The sequence below is a fragment of the Calliphora vicina genome, chromosome 2 (assembly GCF_958450345.1).
Source record: "Calliphora vicina chromosome 2, idCalVici1.1, whole genome shotgun sequence".
In the NCBI taxonomy this organism is placed as follows: Eukaryota; Metazoa; Arthropoda; class Insecta; order Diptera; family Calliphoridae; genus Calliphora; species Calliphora vicina.
The window spans coordinates 129,746,343-129,765,682 of NC_088781.1; the positions used below are offsets into that span (position 1 = coordinate 129,746,343).

Here is a 19,340-nt window from a genome sequence, read left to right on the forward strand (position 1 = left end):
CATTTGTGGACCGATTTTGCTGATTTTAAATAGCAAAATTCTCGAAAGTATTACTGACAGAATGATTGAAGATTTGGATCCCGAAGATATCTGGGGTCTTCAGAAAATTGATTTCAACAGACAGACAGACGGTCAGACAGACAGACAGACGGACATGGCTTAATCGACTCCGCTATCTATAAGGATCCCGAATATATATACTTTATAGGGTCGGAAATGAAAAATGTAGAAATTACAAACGGAATGACAAACTTATATATTCCCTTCTCACGAAGGTGAAGGGTATAAAAATCAAAAACCTTTTGAAAAAAAATTTAAATTTTGTTTACCTAAAAATATTTAAACAAACCTACAATGGTTGAAAATCGGGAAAATAATTTTTAACCCGAATTTTTTTTTCATCAAAAAAATTGTTTGTCAAATTCTTTTTCCAAAAAAAAAATTAAATTAAAAATTTCGCAAAAAATTTTAATTTTGTTTATTTAAAAATATTTAAACAAATTTATTTTTAAGTATAATTTGGTGAAGGGTATAAACGATTCGCCACAGTCGAATATAGCTGTCTTACTTGTTTTTATCTGTGTAGGATATGCGGCCAAACATGAAGCTATAATATGACAACGCTCGGCCACATGTTGCTATAACTGTTAAAAACTATTTAGAAAGAAGTGGTTGGGAAGTTTTGCCTCACCTGCCTTATTGTCCAAACCTTGCCCCATTCGACTACTATTTGTTTTGCTTCACTTTGGAACAGAGTATCCGATATTTGCTTGAGTAATTTTCTGCCTCAAAAGATATGCAGTTTTTTTGGCTCGGAATCCATATGTTGCCAGAAAGTTGGGAAAATGTCATAGCTAACAATGGCCAGTACTTTTAATAAATTGAATAAATTTATATTGTGCAAATTTTTAAACATTTACAGCTAAAAATTAAAAAAAAAAATCCCTCATTTATAAATCAAACTTAATAGCGTAAACGCCTTAAATAAGATATATCACAATTAAATTTAATTACATTACTAGTTTCCTTACTAACATTGACATAATAGCTGTTATTGCAATTATTTTCCTTAATCATACACATTTTTATTATTATTATTATTATAATATCCTTAACCACATTGTAAACACATGTAATCCTTGCTACACTCCACCACTCCTTCCCATCCTCCATCAATAAATGAATAACAAAACGTGAAAAGCAGACAGACAGAAGCAATTTATACGTTATGCCACGTATATAACAATTTATTTCTTAACATCATCACATACCTACGTAACATAATTGTGTTGCAACACATGTTGTTCATTTTATTAATTCCTTTTCATGCCAGGACATGTCGACCAATTCATACGCTGTTATTGTACAATTAAGCATTTATTAATATTATATTTACATTTTGTTGTTTTTAATTTATTATTTAAATTTTCATATCATTTAATTTAATACATATATAGTTAAACTTTATTAAATGCCATGTAATTCCTGGTTAAAAATGGTTTTAATCATTTCTTTTATTCTTTTTTATATAGAAAACATTGTCACCGTATACATTCTCCATATCAGCGGATAAACGTTATTTATTATTGTCACAAAACGTTATCAAATTATTCCGTTATTCGTTTTTGGCTCAATATACATTGTTTGACATTCAAACTAGGTAAGTTTTGCGGGGAAAGTATGCTATAGTTTTAAAGGAAATTGTTTGCGTAAAAGTATGCTATAGTTTTTAGTAAATTGTTGCAAAGTGTGAGAGAGAGCCTAGAAAAAGAGCGATTAAGTTGATCTTCATTTAAACTTGGTTATAATAAGCTTGAATCTTAGGAAATAAAAATTTCCATTCAACATAAGCTTATGGAAGTCATTTACCAACCTTATTCCAAACTTAACCACCATTTTTAGTTTGAATTGAATTGACTTGACTTTCTCGCTCTCTCTATCTCTCTTTATTATGCAATTTCACACTTTGTAAGCCGGAGAAATCTAACCTCAGGAATATTACATTATACTAACTGCATTACGTTACATTAAATATTGAATATATTTTTACAAAAACTATTTATTTCTTTTCTATTATTTTTTTCTCTGTTTTTCCCTGATTTCCTTTTTATCTTGCTGGCTGGTGTCTATTGCACTTTTCTGCAACCGGTACAACAAAAAAAAACCCTGTGATGTGTGACACAATAAAAATATATGTTGGAATGGTGATGTATTTTAATGGTGGTTTTTTGCAGTGAAAGTATTAAATTGAAAATCGATGCCAGCGACAATGAATGGCCGTATTTGCACTATGCACGTTTTACACCCCACTTTAATGCCATCGTTTTAGTCTACAATTACGACATCTATTACTGCCAGGGGGCGCGTTCACAATTTGTACATCGTATAACGCGTGATGCCATACCGGGTGTTGTCTTTAATGGAATACCTGATTGGTTATATGAAGGTGAGTGAGTGGATGAATGAATGAGTTAGTGAGCTAGGAGAATGTAAATAGGTGTATGTTTGCCTATTTTATAACTAGCACTATAAATGTACATGAATGACAAAATGACTATTAGTAGTGTAATTTGTGAGTGTAATTTTTTATCTATGACCGAACGAGGGAAAAAGGCAAAGTCATTAAAACAATTTATACAAAACGGAGAATAAATAAAAGTTTATTGTAATGATTAGATAATCTCTTGTAAAAGAACGCAAACCTATAGCAGTGCAGGTTCGATTCCCGCCAAAGATTCGAAGAGTTTCTACAGACAAGCCAAAAGGCTTGGCTTAGATTTAGAGAATACACTAGATAGCCTTCAGGTCCATTGTTTTACGCTCAGATTGACGAGTCCGCCTTTTACCTGGCTCCTCATGAATCTGATTAGATCCATCAGCGGCACTTCCCTGAGACAGTGCAGTTATGATAACTATCATAGCTATCTATCCAAGATATCTGAGTCTACGCCCCTGTAGAGTATAAGATAATGTTTCCTCCTATTCAACCGAACAAATTCTGCAGTACACAGAGAAAACAAATTCGTAATAGCAACCGAATTTGTTGCCAATCGAATGATTCGGTTGCACATACAGAATTTTTCGGTTGTAGCAACAGAAAGCCAGTTGATAACAAAGAATTTCGGTTAAAGCAACCAAAATTTTTTTACTGCTTCTAAAATTTTGTAGCAACAACTGTAAACTTCGGTCAATAAGGAAGAATCATTCGATTGGAAACAAATTCGGTTGCTATTACGAATCTGTTTTCTCTATGTATTTATTACCTAGGTAATGCGTTCATTCCGACATAAGATCAAGCATACAGTGACTAGTAAGAAGTCTAATCGAGCCCCTACTAAGATCCAAAAGAGTCTTAGTTCTTTCCCTAGCCAAAGAGGACCAGATAATTCTGGATATTAAACAAGCAGTAATTGTAGACCACCTTTGAGCCGACACTTCCACTATGCACGAATCGATTATGTTCCATATCGCAACTAAAAGGATGTGAATGTCACTTCCAGCCCCAAATTTGTACAAGGATGACCCATTTATTTTCAATCCCACGTATGCGGCCATGTCCCGGGACCCATATTAACTCGACATGATAAAGTTTAAGCTGGATTAGAGAATATATACAATCCAGTAGGCATTTGGACTTCACCATAATGGAACTTAGAGCCTTGATTTCTGAAATACTGACTAAACATGTCCCAATTTACAACCAGAAGAATTTTGGTACTTTCCCTTACCAAAGCAGATCAGAGCACTCTGGTACAAATAACAATTGTTGACTCTTTGAGTGCGCAAAAGGATGGGAATATCACTTCGTGCCACAGATTCGTTCAATGTCTTCCATTTTTTGCACATTTTCCTACCCTCGGATGTGCCGTGACCCATCATAGTTCGATATTATGGTTTCCAAGCTGTGTTAGGAAATATATACAATACTATAGCTATATTGATTTCCCCACGCTGGAATTAAGGGCCTTGATTGCTGCTATACTAAGTCTAATCAAGTCCCTACTAAAAGTCAAACGAATTTTGTTTTCTTTCCCTTACCAAAGAGAGCCAAAGCACTCTGATCCCGAATGTTTCAGTGCCCATTCATCGATCATGTTTGATATCGCAACTAAAGGGATGAGAATGTCACTTCCCTCCCCAAATTTGTTGAAGGACGACCTGTTTATTGCACATTAGTCAGCATTTGCATTCCCACGGATGCGGCAATTTCTCCGGACACATCTTAGCTCAACATGATAAGGTCTAAGCTGAATTAAACCATCCGAAAGACATTTCGACTTGATTTCTCCTTGATTTTTGCAATACTTTCGAGTCCCAACTTACAGCCCGAAGAATCTTAGTTCTTTCCTTTGCCAGAGTACTCTGGATATTCTACAAATGGCAATTGTTGACCATCGGTATGTGAACTTCTGGAGTGCCCATTCATCGATGGGATGGGAATTTTGCGTCATTCCATAGATTCGTTCAATGACGATCCGTTTTGTGCACATTCGTCAGAATTTTCATACCCACTAATGTACCGCTGTGTTAGGAAATATATACAATCCAGTAGACATTTCGATTTCACCACGAAATTGAGGGCCTTGATTGCTGCAATACTAAGTCTAATCGAGTCCCTACTAAAAGCCAACATAATTTTGGCTAATATATCTGGATATTATACAAGTGACAATAGTAGACCACCGGTTTGCTGACTCTTTGAGACGGCCTGTCTTTTATACATGTCCCGAGACCAATATTAGCTCTACATTGTGTCCTAGCTGGATTATGTAAAGTACACAATCTTGTACACATTTCGTTTGCTCACGTTGCCATCAATGGTCCACCAATCCAAATTAAATTCCTGTAAAATATTTGCAGCCGATGGTTGGAGTAATATTGGGCAGCTCGAGGCATAAACCCGAACCCATTCCCATCATCGATCTATAAGTGTAGTTTGGGATCGTATAATCCTTAAGGACAATGTTTGTGGCTTAGTCTTCACTGGCCCAAATTCTCGTCTTAATAATTATAGCTAATTTCGGTGTAGGTAACACATAATCTGATTCAGCTTCCAATATTGATTTCGCATGCCTTGTAGGATGGTGCCACGATCAACACGTTCTTGCTTCAGGCCACCTGACTCTTGAGAGAAGACTCGGCACAAGTGTTTGTAAAGAAAATATCAAAAGGAAACATCGTCTCCAGGCTGGATTGTTGTGTTCATCTAAGTCATGTTTAAATACGATGAAAAATCTTCGAAAGACAAACATTGCTCAAATGATTTGACTCCTGAAATGCAAAATTTTGATGATGCTGGAGATAGATGAGTTGTCGTATGACTCAAAATAACATGATGAGAATATTCCGTGTAGTAATATGACCCGGACAAGATCCAGGAACAAGTTGAGTTCACTGATAAAGCTTAAAATCCTATATGGTGGTAGTTTAAAACATTCCTTGGACCCAATGGGGATTCTCCAAGCAACTTTATTTTACATCATCCAATAGCATGTCAATCCTAATGAATATACTTCGAGGTTTTGTCCTGCAACCTACATAATTTCATAAATAGTTGGAACAGTTTAATATTCCCGCCCTATTGGAACCAAAGATATTAATAAAAAGTAAAGAAAGTATATTCTCCGATGTTTTTATCCTGCAATCCACAGTGATCCAAGAGTGGTTGAAAAAATGACAAAGTAAATGCTCCAAAACTTTTGTCCTGCAATCCACAGAGATTCAAACTGTTCATTAGAATGCGCTAAAGTGAAGATACAATTGCATATTCCTGGAAATCTTCTGCCATATCCAAGAACACCAAGATCAGTATATTTAACTCTTGTGTGAAGTCTATGCTCTTCTATGTATGCGAGACTTGGAATACAACAGAACACGACTTAAACTCCCTACAAGTGTTCATTAATCGATGTGTCCGAAGAATATTAAAAGTTGTCTAGCCGAACACTACATGTAATACGGTACTGTGGAGACAAACAAATCAGCGGTCAGTCCATATTGATATCTTGAACCGAAAATGACGCTAGATTGGTCACACAGCTAAAATTTCCATTGATTGGAACCCACAGGGTAGGACACGAAGAGCAGGCAGATCGTTACACACAAGGTGTTGGCAACTGAACATTGAAGTCAGCCGTTGTGATCTAAGCTGGAGGGAATTAAGATAAATATCATCAAACCGAATCGAATGGAATAGATTCCTAGGAACCACAGGACATAATATATATATTTTATTCTTGGAATAGTCGTAATGGTAGCATTTGCCAGGACAGGAATAAATTTAGCATTGCCATAAAAAGAAAACCACAAACATGCTCGAACATGTATCCAACTTGTGAACACTGATAGAACCCTGATCACTAAGCTAACAGTTGACTAAGTTGCAACCACAACAACTTATCTACCTGACCTCGTTTAGTACAGTAGTCTTTGGCATATTTGTCTAAAGAAATTGCTTTCAAATTGAATTTCCTTTTGTCACCCCAACATACATACATCCAGCCATCATGACTTGACTTAACTCGACTTTACTTTACAATAGCACAAGTATATTTTTTCAATAGTATTTATTCCTCCCCTTCAAATGTTATTAGGAAGTACTTAAAAGTCTGTTTGTCCCTCCTTATGATTATTTACAATTTTAATGTTCTTATTTCTTCTAACATATTTTCTTTTACTTTTTATTCCGTTTTTTTTTTACTTTTATTTATAGAGGAAATTTTAAATGCAAATAATGCAATATGGCTATCACATGATGGTCATGTGATGTTGTATGCTTCGTTCAATGATTCATTAGTGCAGGAACAACATTTCGCCTGGTATGGTACAACAAATGCTGGAAATCCTAATGCTGGCCATCATCCAAATGCTAATTTGTATCCGGAAATAAGGTCATTAAGGTGAGTTAAAAGACACGTATTTAAACATGAAAAACGAAATACACTTTATTAGAGGAAGTTCATTAAAAATTCATTAAGAAGTTTGTAGTTTTTTTTTTGTAAATACTAACTAACTACATACTTGGTTATGAATGAGATTTTGAGATAAACATAAAATGAATTTATTAAAATGTATGTAAATAGTTTTTACTTTATGTGTCCTTGTACATTTTAATGTTAGTCTTCTTTTGTCTTTTGCATTTTATGATGAAAAAGTGCGATAAAAAGGTGCTTAAAATAATAGGAATTCTAAGCAAAAAATAAGTGTGACAATAACTTTTTGTATAATTACTAATATTTTACAGAGTGAAATGGTGGCTACTTTTAACTCTGGAATAATTGAAAATTCCATGAACTGTGTTTTTTTAAGGGTTGGTCAACAGTTTCAATGAATTATTAGAGAAAATCCTTTGACTTGCTATCCTCTACATGTCTTCAAACTAATAGTCCTTATTAGCTCAGAAATAATTCATTAATTTGAGTTATAAATGAGCTTAGCATGATCACATTGGAGTTCCATGGTTCCTGGATAAGACAAATATCCAGGATGTCATTGATGAGCCTACGGCATAGCAAATCAGAAGCTTGTTCTACATTAGGAACTTTAAGTGCCTCTTTGCGTTTTTTTAATTGCGAGTGGAAACATCAGAGTTTCCTTGACCAATCCACCATCTTCCTGGGTAGACACTCGTCAAGCAGCTCACTTTTGTCCATTTAAAAACTGATCCGATTGTGATATCCAAGAAGTAAATAGCAGGGTATTTATAATACGTCCATTGTCTCCGAGGTCTTCGTCTTAGACTTATCCTTGATAGCTCATCTAAACACGATAGTAATGAGATTCCGAGAATACATTCCCTCAAGTTTGTCAGAGCCGGAAATTGACAGTATAGGTGGGATACAGTCTACTCCTCTTCTTCTTTATGACAGCTTTTACAGTAGTCGTTGTATCGTAGGCTCAGTCTTCCAGCATGAGTCCCAATTATACAGTGTCCTGTAATAAAGGAAACAATTAGTCTCATTTTCTCACGACAAAATTCCATAAGTAGATTCGTCCTGCCGGCATCATATACAGACGAAGTCATTGGTGCACCTGTTTTGTGCAGACGCATATAGTCTCTGTACCCTCAGCTACCTCAGCGGAGGCACCAAAGCCCTTGCATGGGCTGATATCTGATGATTGCCTCTGTTCAGGGCTATTTTTTTCATACTGGTAGGCTTGTCAGAACAAGAAGGATGGTCATCACATGTTTTTGGACATTTAGTACCATCAGTGCTTGATGTGGTCAGTCTTGTTTTGTCACTTACTTTAGCTTTTCTGGGTACATCATAGTTTGATCCTTATTGGCGATTGGTGGGACTAATATGCACTTACCCATACCCGTACCCAATGTGCTGACATTTTTCCTCGAGTTTGGAGTCCAATTTCGTAAGTTCAGCTATTCTTCCTTTGCTTACCCGATTCAGTACCTTCCAATACCCTACTTTATCATCACTCTGTCCTTCATTTTCTGATAGCTTATGTTCTCCTTTACATTTTTCTATCAGCAGTCACACACAATTTTCTGCTGATGTCTCCCCACTATAATAAGAGTAACGATTTTGTGCATTCCTGTCCAATACTAGATTACTAGGTCTACATTGGGTATATGATTTAAAAAGGCGGGACCATCACTCAGGGAATGAACCCTACTCATGCAAAACATTGTGTTGGAACAAGGAAAATAGGTTATGGAAGGGAGGAAAGAGGGAGTAGCGTTTATGTACAATCGATTTGAACTTTCCTACATTAAAAATGAAACCACCTACATGCAGTGCTGCTAACAAATTTTCCCTGTAGAGTGCTGTGCAGTATCAGGAACAAGTTCCCTAATTTCATCAGAATACATTCCATTGTAGTACCGATAGAACAGTGAAACACAGCCTTTATTGCGAAGGTGCTCCAGCGAATCAATATAGTTGGATACCCTAGTATCACCAATAATCACCTTCGTTCTCTACTGTACGCGATCGAGATGCTCCAAAATATACTTTGAAGCACCGGCCCATATATGAGAGTTCTCGGATATACGTGCTTAAATAGTGAGGAGATCAGATGGAGTGAAGTAATTCCTACACCGTTTCAGAAATCCGAATGCTTCTTTCGACACTTGAAAAATGTGTTGAGACCAGCGGATATTACATTGTATTATCTTGCCCAGAACATCAAGAGTGTTTGATTCCACAATATTCCACCCATAAATACAGAGGAAACGACATGGTCTGTCAGAAGGTCCCGATTAAGGCAATCATTCATGTTTTACCTCATTGCCCCAATCTTCGACAGGCTTGGTCTGAACATCAATGAATATGAATGGCAAATTTTGCTGACATATGCAAAAAAAAAGACAGGTTTGGAAGTTTGACGTAGAAGGTCATTTAGAATAATAAGAAATAGAGTAGGAGACAAAAATATTGAAACATTTATAAATTTATTCATGACCTTTTCCCATCTTTCTGGTAACATATGGATTCCGAGCCAAATCTCTTTAGGCCAAGAAAGAATCAAGCCAATATAGGATACTCTGTTCCAAAGTGAAGCGTATCCCAGATAGAGAGCGTTCCGCATCGATCGAAACAAATAGTAGTCGGACGGAACGGTCTGGACTATAAAGCGGGTTGGGCAAAACATCCCAACCACTTCATTCCAAATACTTTTTAATAGGTATTTTCATTACGGTTTCTTGACTGGCCGTATATTCTGGACGTTTATTGGACAATGCTCGCTTCAAACAAATCAGTTGCTTTCGGTCTAGGTTCCCTGTGATGGTCCGGTCAGATTTCAGCAGCTCATAATAGATAGGAACCTTTTGCTCCCACCAAATACAGAGAATTTCCTTAGCGCCATGGATATTTGGCTTTGATGTCAATCCGGCTGGTTGGCCGGGCTTCATATACGATCTCTTACGCATCGGGTTATTATTAGCGAGGATTTACGCACTATGACTTATAGGATCTTTTGTGCAGCGGGTGGTGCTTCGGGATATCGCAGTACATAAATACAGTTTTCATCATTATACCATTCAAACATCACTTCGGACATGCAAAATCGACTTTCAAGGACTCTCGGCTCCAATTCGTATGGTATCCAACTACCTACTTTTGATGTATCCTGCTGCTCGGAAACGTTTTAAAATTGCTTCTTTAGTAGCTCCCAATGACTTTTCAAGCTCTTGTTGAGTTTTACAACAATCTTCATGGTCTTCAAACTTGTTTGGTGGGTCTAGTCGATCTTTGTCTTCTTCTGTGTTAAAATCACCATTTCTGAACTGAACAAACCATATTTTTCACTGCTCTTGGGTTTCTCGACATTTGGTAAATCCAAGCAAAACTGAACTCGTACTTTTCACGACAACGACCAAGATTCCAATCTTCAGATTTACGCGATTGAAAAACTGCGAAATCCCCTTCTCAAATAATGCAAAATATTTGTATTATCCTGGACTCTAAATTGTCATGGAAACTAAATACTCAACACAGGGTTAAGAGGGCAAGAATCCAAGTTTCAGGCTTCCGTGGTTGAAAAACTGCGAAATTCCGCTCTCAAATAATGCAAAGCAACCTGGACTCTAAATTATGGAAACTGAATACTCAAGATAGGATTAAGAGGGCAAGATGTTTGATAAAAAAAAACATAGTTAAATGTATGTATACAGCTATAGTACTTCTAATTCTTACTATGTTGTAGACCAACCATATAAAGTTCAGAGATCGGCTTGCATTGGCATAACTAGCGTGCTAAGACCTAGTCAATCAGAGCACTGAACATTATATTGCTCCTTCTTCCAATAACGGCTTCATCTACCTTCAGCTCAGCGAGTCTTAACGCATCTGGAAGTTGGAGATCGAGAACATATGGTCATGCGGGGATGCTAAGCCTACTGTCTTTGTACAAAAACCTTCGGACTATATTACACCAAATACAGATTTTGATAAGGTATTTCTCCTTCTTCCAATAACGGCTACCTCTGCCTTCAGCTCAGTGAGTCTTAACGCATCTGGAAGTTGGAGATCGAGAACATATGGCTACGCGGGGATTCTAGGCCTACTATAATCGATCGTACACCAAAATTCGGACTATATTACTCCATATACAGATTTTTATAAGGTGTTCTAGGTCTTAATTCCCTTCAGTAGTGAGTGGTGTAGGGGTAATCTCGTGTATGAATAAAACACTGGGATATATACAGACGGTTCTAAAATTATGTTGTTGGTTCTGGTGTTTTCTGTGACGAAGTGGGATAGACATCCGAATGAATGTAGTGCTTTCAGACTGAAATTTTTGCGATTATGATAGCGATTATGATAGATGGCGAATATTGATTAGTATCATTAGTCAGGCAATGTAATAATGTTCTGTCAAGGCTAAGTCGTCTTTGTGACATTACTTTTGTTGGGTCCCTGGGCACAGAGACTAAAATACATGTCACAGAAATTCTTTGATCGGGATCTGTCCTATACCATTAGTCTTATCTCAGACCAAGTTCTTCCTGTATCGTTAATTTCGGATTCTAGTTGATTTCTTTGTTTGCGGGTCTATCTCTTCTTCTGCTGCCTTTGTCATCTTTGATATGAGGCCTTCTCAAAAAGTAAGCTCCATTTCCTCTTTGCAATTGATTGGGGTTTCACCTCTGTTGCTTTGCCAGCGGTCTCTGTTGGAAACTACATTCGGTCAAAATATTCACAATATTTTTCGCGGTTAAAAAATACTAGCAGTGATTGTATGTCGCTTGCAGTAGAGTTCCAGGACTCACATCCATATAACAGGGTATGCGATATGATGCTTCCTAAGTAGCAAAACTATTGCATATCCTCGAGCTCTATGTTGTTTACTTTGAACTTGGAGAGATTTGTTGTATTGATACGTAGAACCATAGTTTTTTAGACTAACACCAGATGGCAGCTAATGTTTCTGCTCCAATTTGGCCGATATATCGGTAAAGTTGTGTGCGAGCAGGCAAATATCATCAGCGTAGTCAAGATCCACCAGTCGACCATACATAACCCATATAATGGAATGGTTAAGAGATAAAATTTATTTCGAAAATGACCTTTGACCTTTTTACTTATTTACTTTATTACAGATATCCCAAGCCGGGCACACAAAATCCCACTGTTACACTAAGAGTTGTAGACCTTAAAGATCCTGAAAGAATACATATGCGTGATGTACAACCACCGCAAGTCCTACAAAACGAGTAAGCCTCATTACAAGATTTTCTGGCCAACCATCAACTAATCCTTACACTTAACATTTTCTTTATTGTTCATTTTTTTTAATGCCGCAATCCAACAGAGATTATTATATTACCAGCGCCAGTTGGGTAAGTGAAAATGAAGTTAGCGTGGTCTGGTTAAATAGGCCGCAAAATATTTCTGTGGTAAGCGTATGCAAAGCGCCCATGTTTGTATGTGTTGAGGTAAGTTTGTTTTGTTAATGGAATATTAAATAAATGAAGATAAAACTAAATTTATGGTTGACGTTACAAAAAAAACCAACAAAACTTTATAGACCCATCGTGTAAGTGGTGATGGTCGCGGTTGGGTGGATACATTAACAGTGCCGCTATTTGCTGCCAATGGTACTTCTTACATCTCTATATCGCCTTTGCGTGATGGCAGTTCGGGCTATTTTCGTCATATAGTGCACGTGCATGTGCCCAAGAAAAGGGTATTGCCTCTGACTCATGGCCAGTATGAGGTGAGACAGTTGTTGCACTGGGATCAAACGAATAATTGGATGTTAGTATTTACAGCAAAAGGAAACATATTTTTACATTGTATAACTATATTTATAATTTTATTCTCAGCTACTTTTTGGGTGTTCCCGAACGTTTACCCTCCCAACAACATTTGTATAGAGTCTCGGCTATGCCACCCCGCCACGGTTCCCCCATATACGCTCCAGATTGTTTAACCTGTCCCATACCCAAAAACAGTGATGGCTCTTATGCCTATGAAGCTCACACCAAACCACCACCTAGACTGGTTACCGCCTGGGATGATGACTGGGAAAACTCTGATGATTCCCCGGCCATGGGACCAGCTTTACCTTTGGAACAAAAACATCCTCGAGAATCGAAATTTTCTCAAGATTCCGATGAATGTCTCTACAATACCGCCAAATTCCCACCTACTTTACATGCTAGATTTGTGCTTATCGAATGTTTGGGTCCGGCCATACCCACCTCCAGCATTTACATAGTCAATGGTGTGGAGAAAGAACGTTCAGCTAATGGTCATGAGAAACATCATTTGCCTCTGGAACTGCTTATGGTTATACAAAATAATACACGTTTAAAAGAGAAAATGTCCAAGACAGCTATGCCCCAGGTGAAAACATTCCCGGTTATGATTTCGGGTGGCTATCATGCTCAAGTTAAGCTTTACTTGCCGCCCGTCCTAAGAGAAGATGAAATTACCCGTTATCCCACTATTTTGCATGTTTACTCGGGTCCCGGTACTCAATTGGTTACCGACAAATGGCATGTCGATTGGAATTCTTATTTGTCGGGCAACAAGGATTATATTGTTATTGAAATTGATGGTCGTGGTTCTTCGGGCCAGGGTTATCAGCTGCTGCATGAGGTGTATAAGCGTTTGGGTACGGTGGAAGTTTCGGATCAATTGGAAGTTAGTGAGTATTTGCGTGACAATTTGCACTTTATCGATAATCGACGCATGGGTGTTTGGGGTTGGAGTTATGGCGGTTATACGGCTGCATTGGCGCTGGCGGGAGCTCAGTCGATATTCCAGTGTGGCATAAGTGTTAGTCCGGTAACGAATTGGAAGCTGTATGGTAAGTAAATGGAGGTAGAAGATAATGTCTTTACAAAATTTTAAAGTATTGTCGTAAAAACATAACATTTGTCCCAAATTATTTTCTATAGAAAAAACATAATTTGTCCCAAATTATTTTCTATAGAAAAAACATAATTTGTCCCAAATTATTTTCTATATAGAAAAACTTAATTTGTCCCAAATTATTTTCTATATAGAAAAACTTAATTTGTCCCAAATTATTTTCTATATAGAAAAACTTAATTTGTCCCAAATTATTTTCTATATAGAAAAACTTAATTTGTCCCAAATTATTTTCTATATAGAAAAACTTAATTTGTCCCAAATTATTTTCTATATAGAAAAACTTAATTTGTCCCAAATTATTTTCTATATAGAAAAACTTAATTTGTCCCAAATTATTTTCTATATAGAAAAACTTAATTTGTCCCAAATTATTTTCTATATAGAAAAACTTAATTTGTCCCAAATTATTTTCTATATAGAAAAACTTAATTTGTCCCAAATTATTTTCTATATAGAAAAACTTAATTTGTCCCAAATTATTTTCTATATAGAAAAACTTAATTTGTCCCAAATTATTTTCTATATAGAAAAACTTAATTTGTCCCAAATTATTTTCTATATAGAAAAACTTAATTTGTCCCAAATTATTTTCTATATAGAAAAACTTAATTTGTCCCAAATTATTTTCTATATAGAAAAACTTAATTTGTCCCAAATTATTTTCTATATAGAAAAACTTAATTTGTCCCAAATTATTTTCTATATAGAAAAACTTAATTTGTCCCAAATTATTTTCTATATAGAAAAACTTAATTTGTCCCAAATTATTTTCTATATAGAAAAACTTAATTTGTCCCAAATTATTTTCTATATAGAAAAACTTAATTTGTCCCAAATTATTTTCTATATAGAAAAACTTAATTTGTCCCAAATTATTTTCTATATAGAAAAACTTAATTTGTCCCAAATTATTTTCTATATAGAAAAACTTAATTTGTCCCAAATTATTTTCTATATAGAAAAACTTAATTTGTCCCAAATTATTTTCTATATAGAAAAACTTAATTTGTCCCAAATTATTTTCTATATAGAAAAACACATTTGTCCCAAATTATTTTCTATATAGAAAAACACATTTGTCCCAAATTATTTTCTATATAGAAAAACACATTTGTCCCAAATTATTTTCTATATAGAAAAACACATTTGTCCCAAATTATTTTCTATATAGAAAAACACATTTGTCCCAAATTATTTTCTATATAGAAAAACACATTTGTCCCAAATTATTTTCTATATAGAAAAACACATTTGTCCCAAATTATTTTCTATATAGAAAAACACATTTGTCCCAAATTATTTTCTATATAGAAAAACACATTTGTCCCAAATTATTTTCTATATAGAAAAACACATTTGTCCCAAATTATTTTCTATATAGAAAAACACATTTGTCCCAAATTATTTTCTATATAGAAAAACACATTTGTCCCAAATTATTTTCTATATAGAAAAACACATTTGTCCCAAATTATTTTCTATATAGAAAAACACATTTGTCCCAAATTATTTTCTATATAGAAAAACACATTTGTCCCAAATTATTTTCTATATAGAAAAACACATTTGTCCCAAAATTATTTTCTATAGAAAAACATTTGTCCCAAAATTATTTTCTATAGAAAAACATTTGTCCCAAAATTATTTTCTATAGAAAAACATTTGTCCCAAAATTATTTTCTATAGAAACTGCTATTATTTTCTATATAGAAAAACACATTTGTCCCAAATTATTTTCTATATAGAAAAACACATTTGTCCCAAATTATTTTCTATATAGAAAAACACATTTGTCCCAAATTATTTTCTATATAGAAAAACACATTTGTCCCAAATTATTTTCTATATAGAAAAACACATTTGTCCCAAATTATTTTCTATATAGAAAAACACATTTGTCCCAAATTATTTTCTATATAGAAAAACACATTTGTCCCAAATTATTTTCTATATAGAAAAACACATTTGTCCCAAATTATTTTCTATATAGAAAAACACATTTGTCCCAAATTATTTTCTATATAGAAAAACACATTTGTCCCAAATTATTTTCTATATAGAAAAACACATTTGTCCCAAATTATTTTCTATATAGAAAAACACATTTGTCCCAAATTATTTTCTATATAGAAAAACACATTTGTCCCAAATTATTTTCTATATAGAAAAACACATTTGTCCCAAAATTATTTTCTATAGAAAAACATTTGTCCCAAAATTATTTTCTATAGAAAAACATTTGTCCCAAAATTATTTTCTATAGAAAAACATTTGTCCCAAAATTATTTTCTATAGAAAAACATTTGTCCCAAAATTATTTTCTATAGAAAAATGATTAGAAACTCCTCAAATATTGTCCAAAGTAGACTTTCTTGAAAAAGAAACTTCTTATTTTTGTTAAAAGATCTGTAAGTTATAAGTTTTAAATAAAACTCTCAGTAAATTTAACAAATAAATCAAACATTTCTATTCCCCCTTCCTCTAGACTCAACCTATGCTGAACGCTATTTAAGTTTTCCCAATGTAACCGACAACTATAAAGGCTACGAAGAGGGTGATCTCTCCAAATATGTAGACAACCTAAGAGACAAACAATTCCTATTGATACATGGCACAGCCGATGATAATGTGCATCTGCAGCAGTCTATGGTTTTATCCAGAGCCTTAACCAATAAGGGGGTACTATACAAACAACAAATCTATCCCGATGAGGGTCATCAATTATCTGGAGTAAAGAGGCACTTATATCGTTCTATGACCGCTTTCTTTGATGATTGTTTTAAGAAATTGGTAAGTTTTTAAGAGAATCATTTACAATTTTCTAAACTTATTTTCTCCACTTAATAATTTACATAATAAAATAATACTTCAAACCAAACCACTAACACAGAAACTAATTTTTTTAACAATTTCCTCATAACGTACTACATTTAACTATAAATAAAATTGTGTATACATACATTTTTCATCAATCATATATTGTATAATTTATAAGTTTATTAATTATATTTTTATTTTTTTTTATTCCTCTCAACCTCACTTAACTTTCTTTCACCTAATTTATATAAAAAAAATAATAATAATAAACTCACGCAACACTTGTGCAAAAATAACTAAATTTGAAATCCCAAAATCCTTTACATTTTTACCTTTACCGCCATCTACATTTTTTATGTTTGTTTTATAGCTTGACCAACAGCAGGCTAATCAAACCGATTATTCGGATTTTTTGGATTTTCATAGCTTTTATACATAAATTAATAATGCCAAACAAAAAATACAATGAACAATGAAACAAACCAAAAAAAAATATAAATCTCAAACAAAAAAAACAATCTATCTATCAAACAAATGACATGAAATGAATCAAAAAGTAATGAATTGTAAATTTAATTTAGAAAAAATTATGAAAAAAAAACAAAACAATAGAGACGATTTAAACATCGTTCCAAAGGTACCAGTGTGAATATTTTTTTAAAATTTACAAAAAAAAAATTTAAACAAAATTTGTAAATTTTTTGATGTTGTTTTGATGTGTGTGTATGTTTTTCATTTCTTTAAGTGTTTTTAATAAGTGTTTTAAAATATTAACTAAAAAATAAAAGCTTAAGCTACTAATTAATGACATATAGGACAAAAATAGGCCTTAAGACAATAAGTTGTTTTACAAAATAAATTCAAAGTTAATTTTATAACTACTGGGGATAATACAGCCTAGAAGAATTACTTTATAATTTCCTTTTCTATTGGGTGTATGACTTAAAAGTATGGGATTTACAATATCCGGCTTGCCTTTTGAAAACGGGTATTGTTTTTAATAACTTATATGTAATTTTGAAGGATACACATCTGTCATTTATTCTTACTTAGTTATTGAATATTATAATGATTCGAAAATGTCGAATTTTGTACCAACAAAGCGTCATATGCGGGAAGTTTTGCTTTACTTCTTTATTTTAAACAAGTAAGAGAGCTTTACTCAGCTGTACCGAATCTTATAAACCCTTCAACAAATTATACTTTAAAATAAAAATTTTAAATATTTTAAGGTAAACAAAATTAAAAAAAAAAATTTCCAATTTTTTTTAATTTTTATTTCAAAATTTTTTTTTTCAAATTTTTTTTTTCAAAAATCCTTTTTGAATTTTTTTTTACAAATTTTTATTTTTTGTTAAAAAAAATCGTTTTAAAAATATTATTCCCGATTTTGACCCATTGGCAAAGATCTTTGAAATATCTATCATTAGATATAAATAAACATTGTCTATCAACATTTTTTTTTAATTTTTTAGCCAAAATTTTTTTTTTTCCCAAATTTTTTAAATTTTTTTTTTAATTTTTGGTAAAAAAAAATCGGGTTAAAAATATTTTTCCCGATTTTGACCCACTGTAGGTCCGACTTACTATGGAATTATCGTTGCAAAGGTCTTTGAAATATCTATCATTAGATATCAACATTGTCTATATTAATGATTTTGTAATTCAGATATAGATCAAAAATGGAGGTTATCCTGGTTTTTTCCTTATATCTCAGTCATTCTCGATTTTAAATAGCAATATAATCGAATCTGTAGTGGATATATTAATGTATGAATTAGGTATGTATGTTATTTGAGGGCTACGCAAAGTTGATTTCAACATACAGGCGGCCATGGCTATATCGACTCCGCTATCTAGAATGATCCAGAATATATATAGTTTGTGAGGTCGCACAGTTTTTTCAAAAAGTTTGCTAGTCTCTTATGAGCTGCTGAAATCTTACCGGACTATCACAGGGAATCTTTACCAAACGTACATAAGTGATTCATTTGAAGCGAGCATTGGCTGAAAAATGCATGAAACAACGCTCGGCCACATGTTGAAATATCTGTTAAAAGATATTCAGAATGTAGAGGTTGGAAAGTTTTGCCTCACCCACCTTATAGTCGAGACATTGCCCCGTCTATTTGTTTCGATCGAACGCTCTCTCTGGGATACGCTTCACTTTGGAACAGAGCATCCGATATTAGCTTGTTTTGTTCTTCGCTTCAACTGAGCAGCTCTTTTGGCTCGGAATCCATATGTTGCCAGAAAGATGGGATCAGGTCAGGGCTAACAATGGCCAATACTTTGAATGAATTTATATTGTACAAAATCCCGCATTTTTAAGTCATACCCGGTACTTCCAAATTCGTTGGATTTTCAATTAAATGCCGTATAGAATAAAGAAGATAAACATGCAATATTTAGTCAGCTTATGCCAAAGTAAGATCCCGAGTCTATATTCTATTTCACTCTCTCCATGGTATCAAACTTGGGGTACCGTGACATCTAACTTGGGGTTTAACAGTTCTAAAAATACGAAATAACTTTACGACATAGTGCATTCAGGCTCTGCCCTGATAATTTCAAATGCTCATCGCATCACCCCTTATAACGCTTTTTTTGTTATTGAGTTTCTGGTTGATAATCGAACTCATGGTATTAAACTCAACGCTTCAGGAGAATGTCTTGAAT

The 19,340-nt window shown here is 34.0% G+C and overlaps 1 protein-coding gene across 2 annotated transcripts in view; it reads left to right on the plus strand.

The window, feature by feature from the left end:
* The window catches only part of Dpp10 (Dipeptidyl peptidase 10), a 128,029-nt gene that overhangs the window by 104,047 nt on the left and 4,642 nt on the right, over nt 1–19,340 (plus strand). The window contains exons 7-15 of one of the 2 annotated variants that reach the window (XR_010576016.1): nt 1,533–1,660; nt 2,235–2,446; nt 6,713–6,899; nt 12,062–12,175; nt 12,274–12,397; nt 12,490–12,719; nt 12,788–13,776; nt 16,330–16,634; nt 17,032–17,298. Coding sequence is in view for 1 of the 2 variants with exons in the window: in XM_065501894.1 (XP_065357966.1) it covers nt 1,533–1,660; nt 2,235–2,446; nt 6,713–6,899; nt 12,062–12,175; nt 12,274–12,397; nt 12,490–12,719; nt 12,788–13,776; nt 16,330–16,634 (2,289 nt within the window). In the remaining variant the exon portion in view is untranslated. The remainder of the gene's footprint in view (nt 1–1,532; nt 1,661–2,234; nt 2,447–6,712; nt 6,900–12,061; nt 12,176–12,273; nt 12,398–12,489; nt 12,720–12,787; nt 13,777–16,329; nt 16,635–17,031; nt 17,299–19,340) is intronic. The other variant, XM_065501894.1, reaches the window with a different exon arrangement.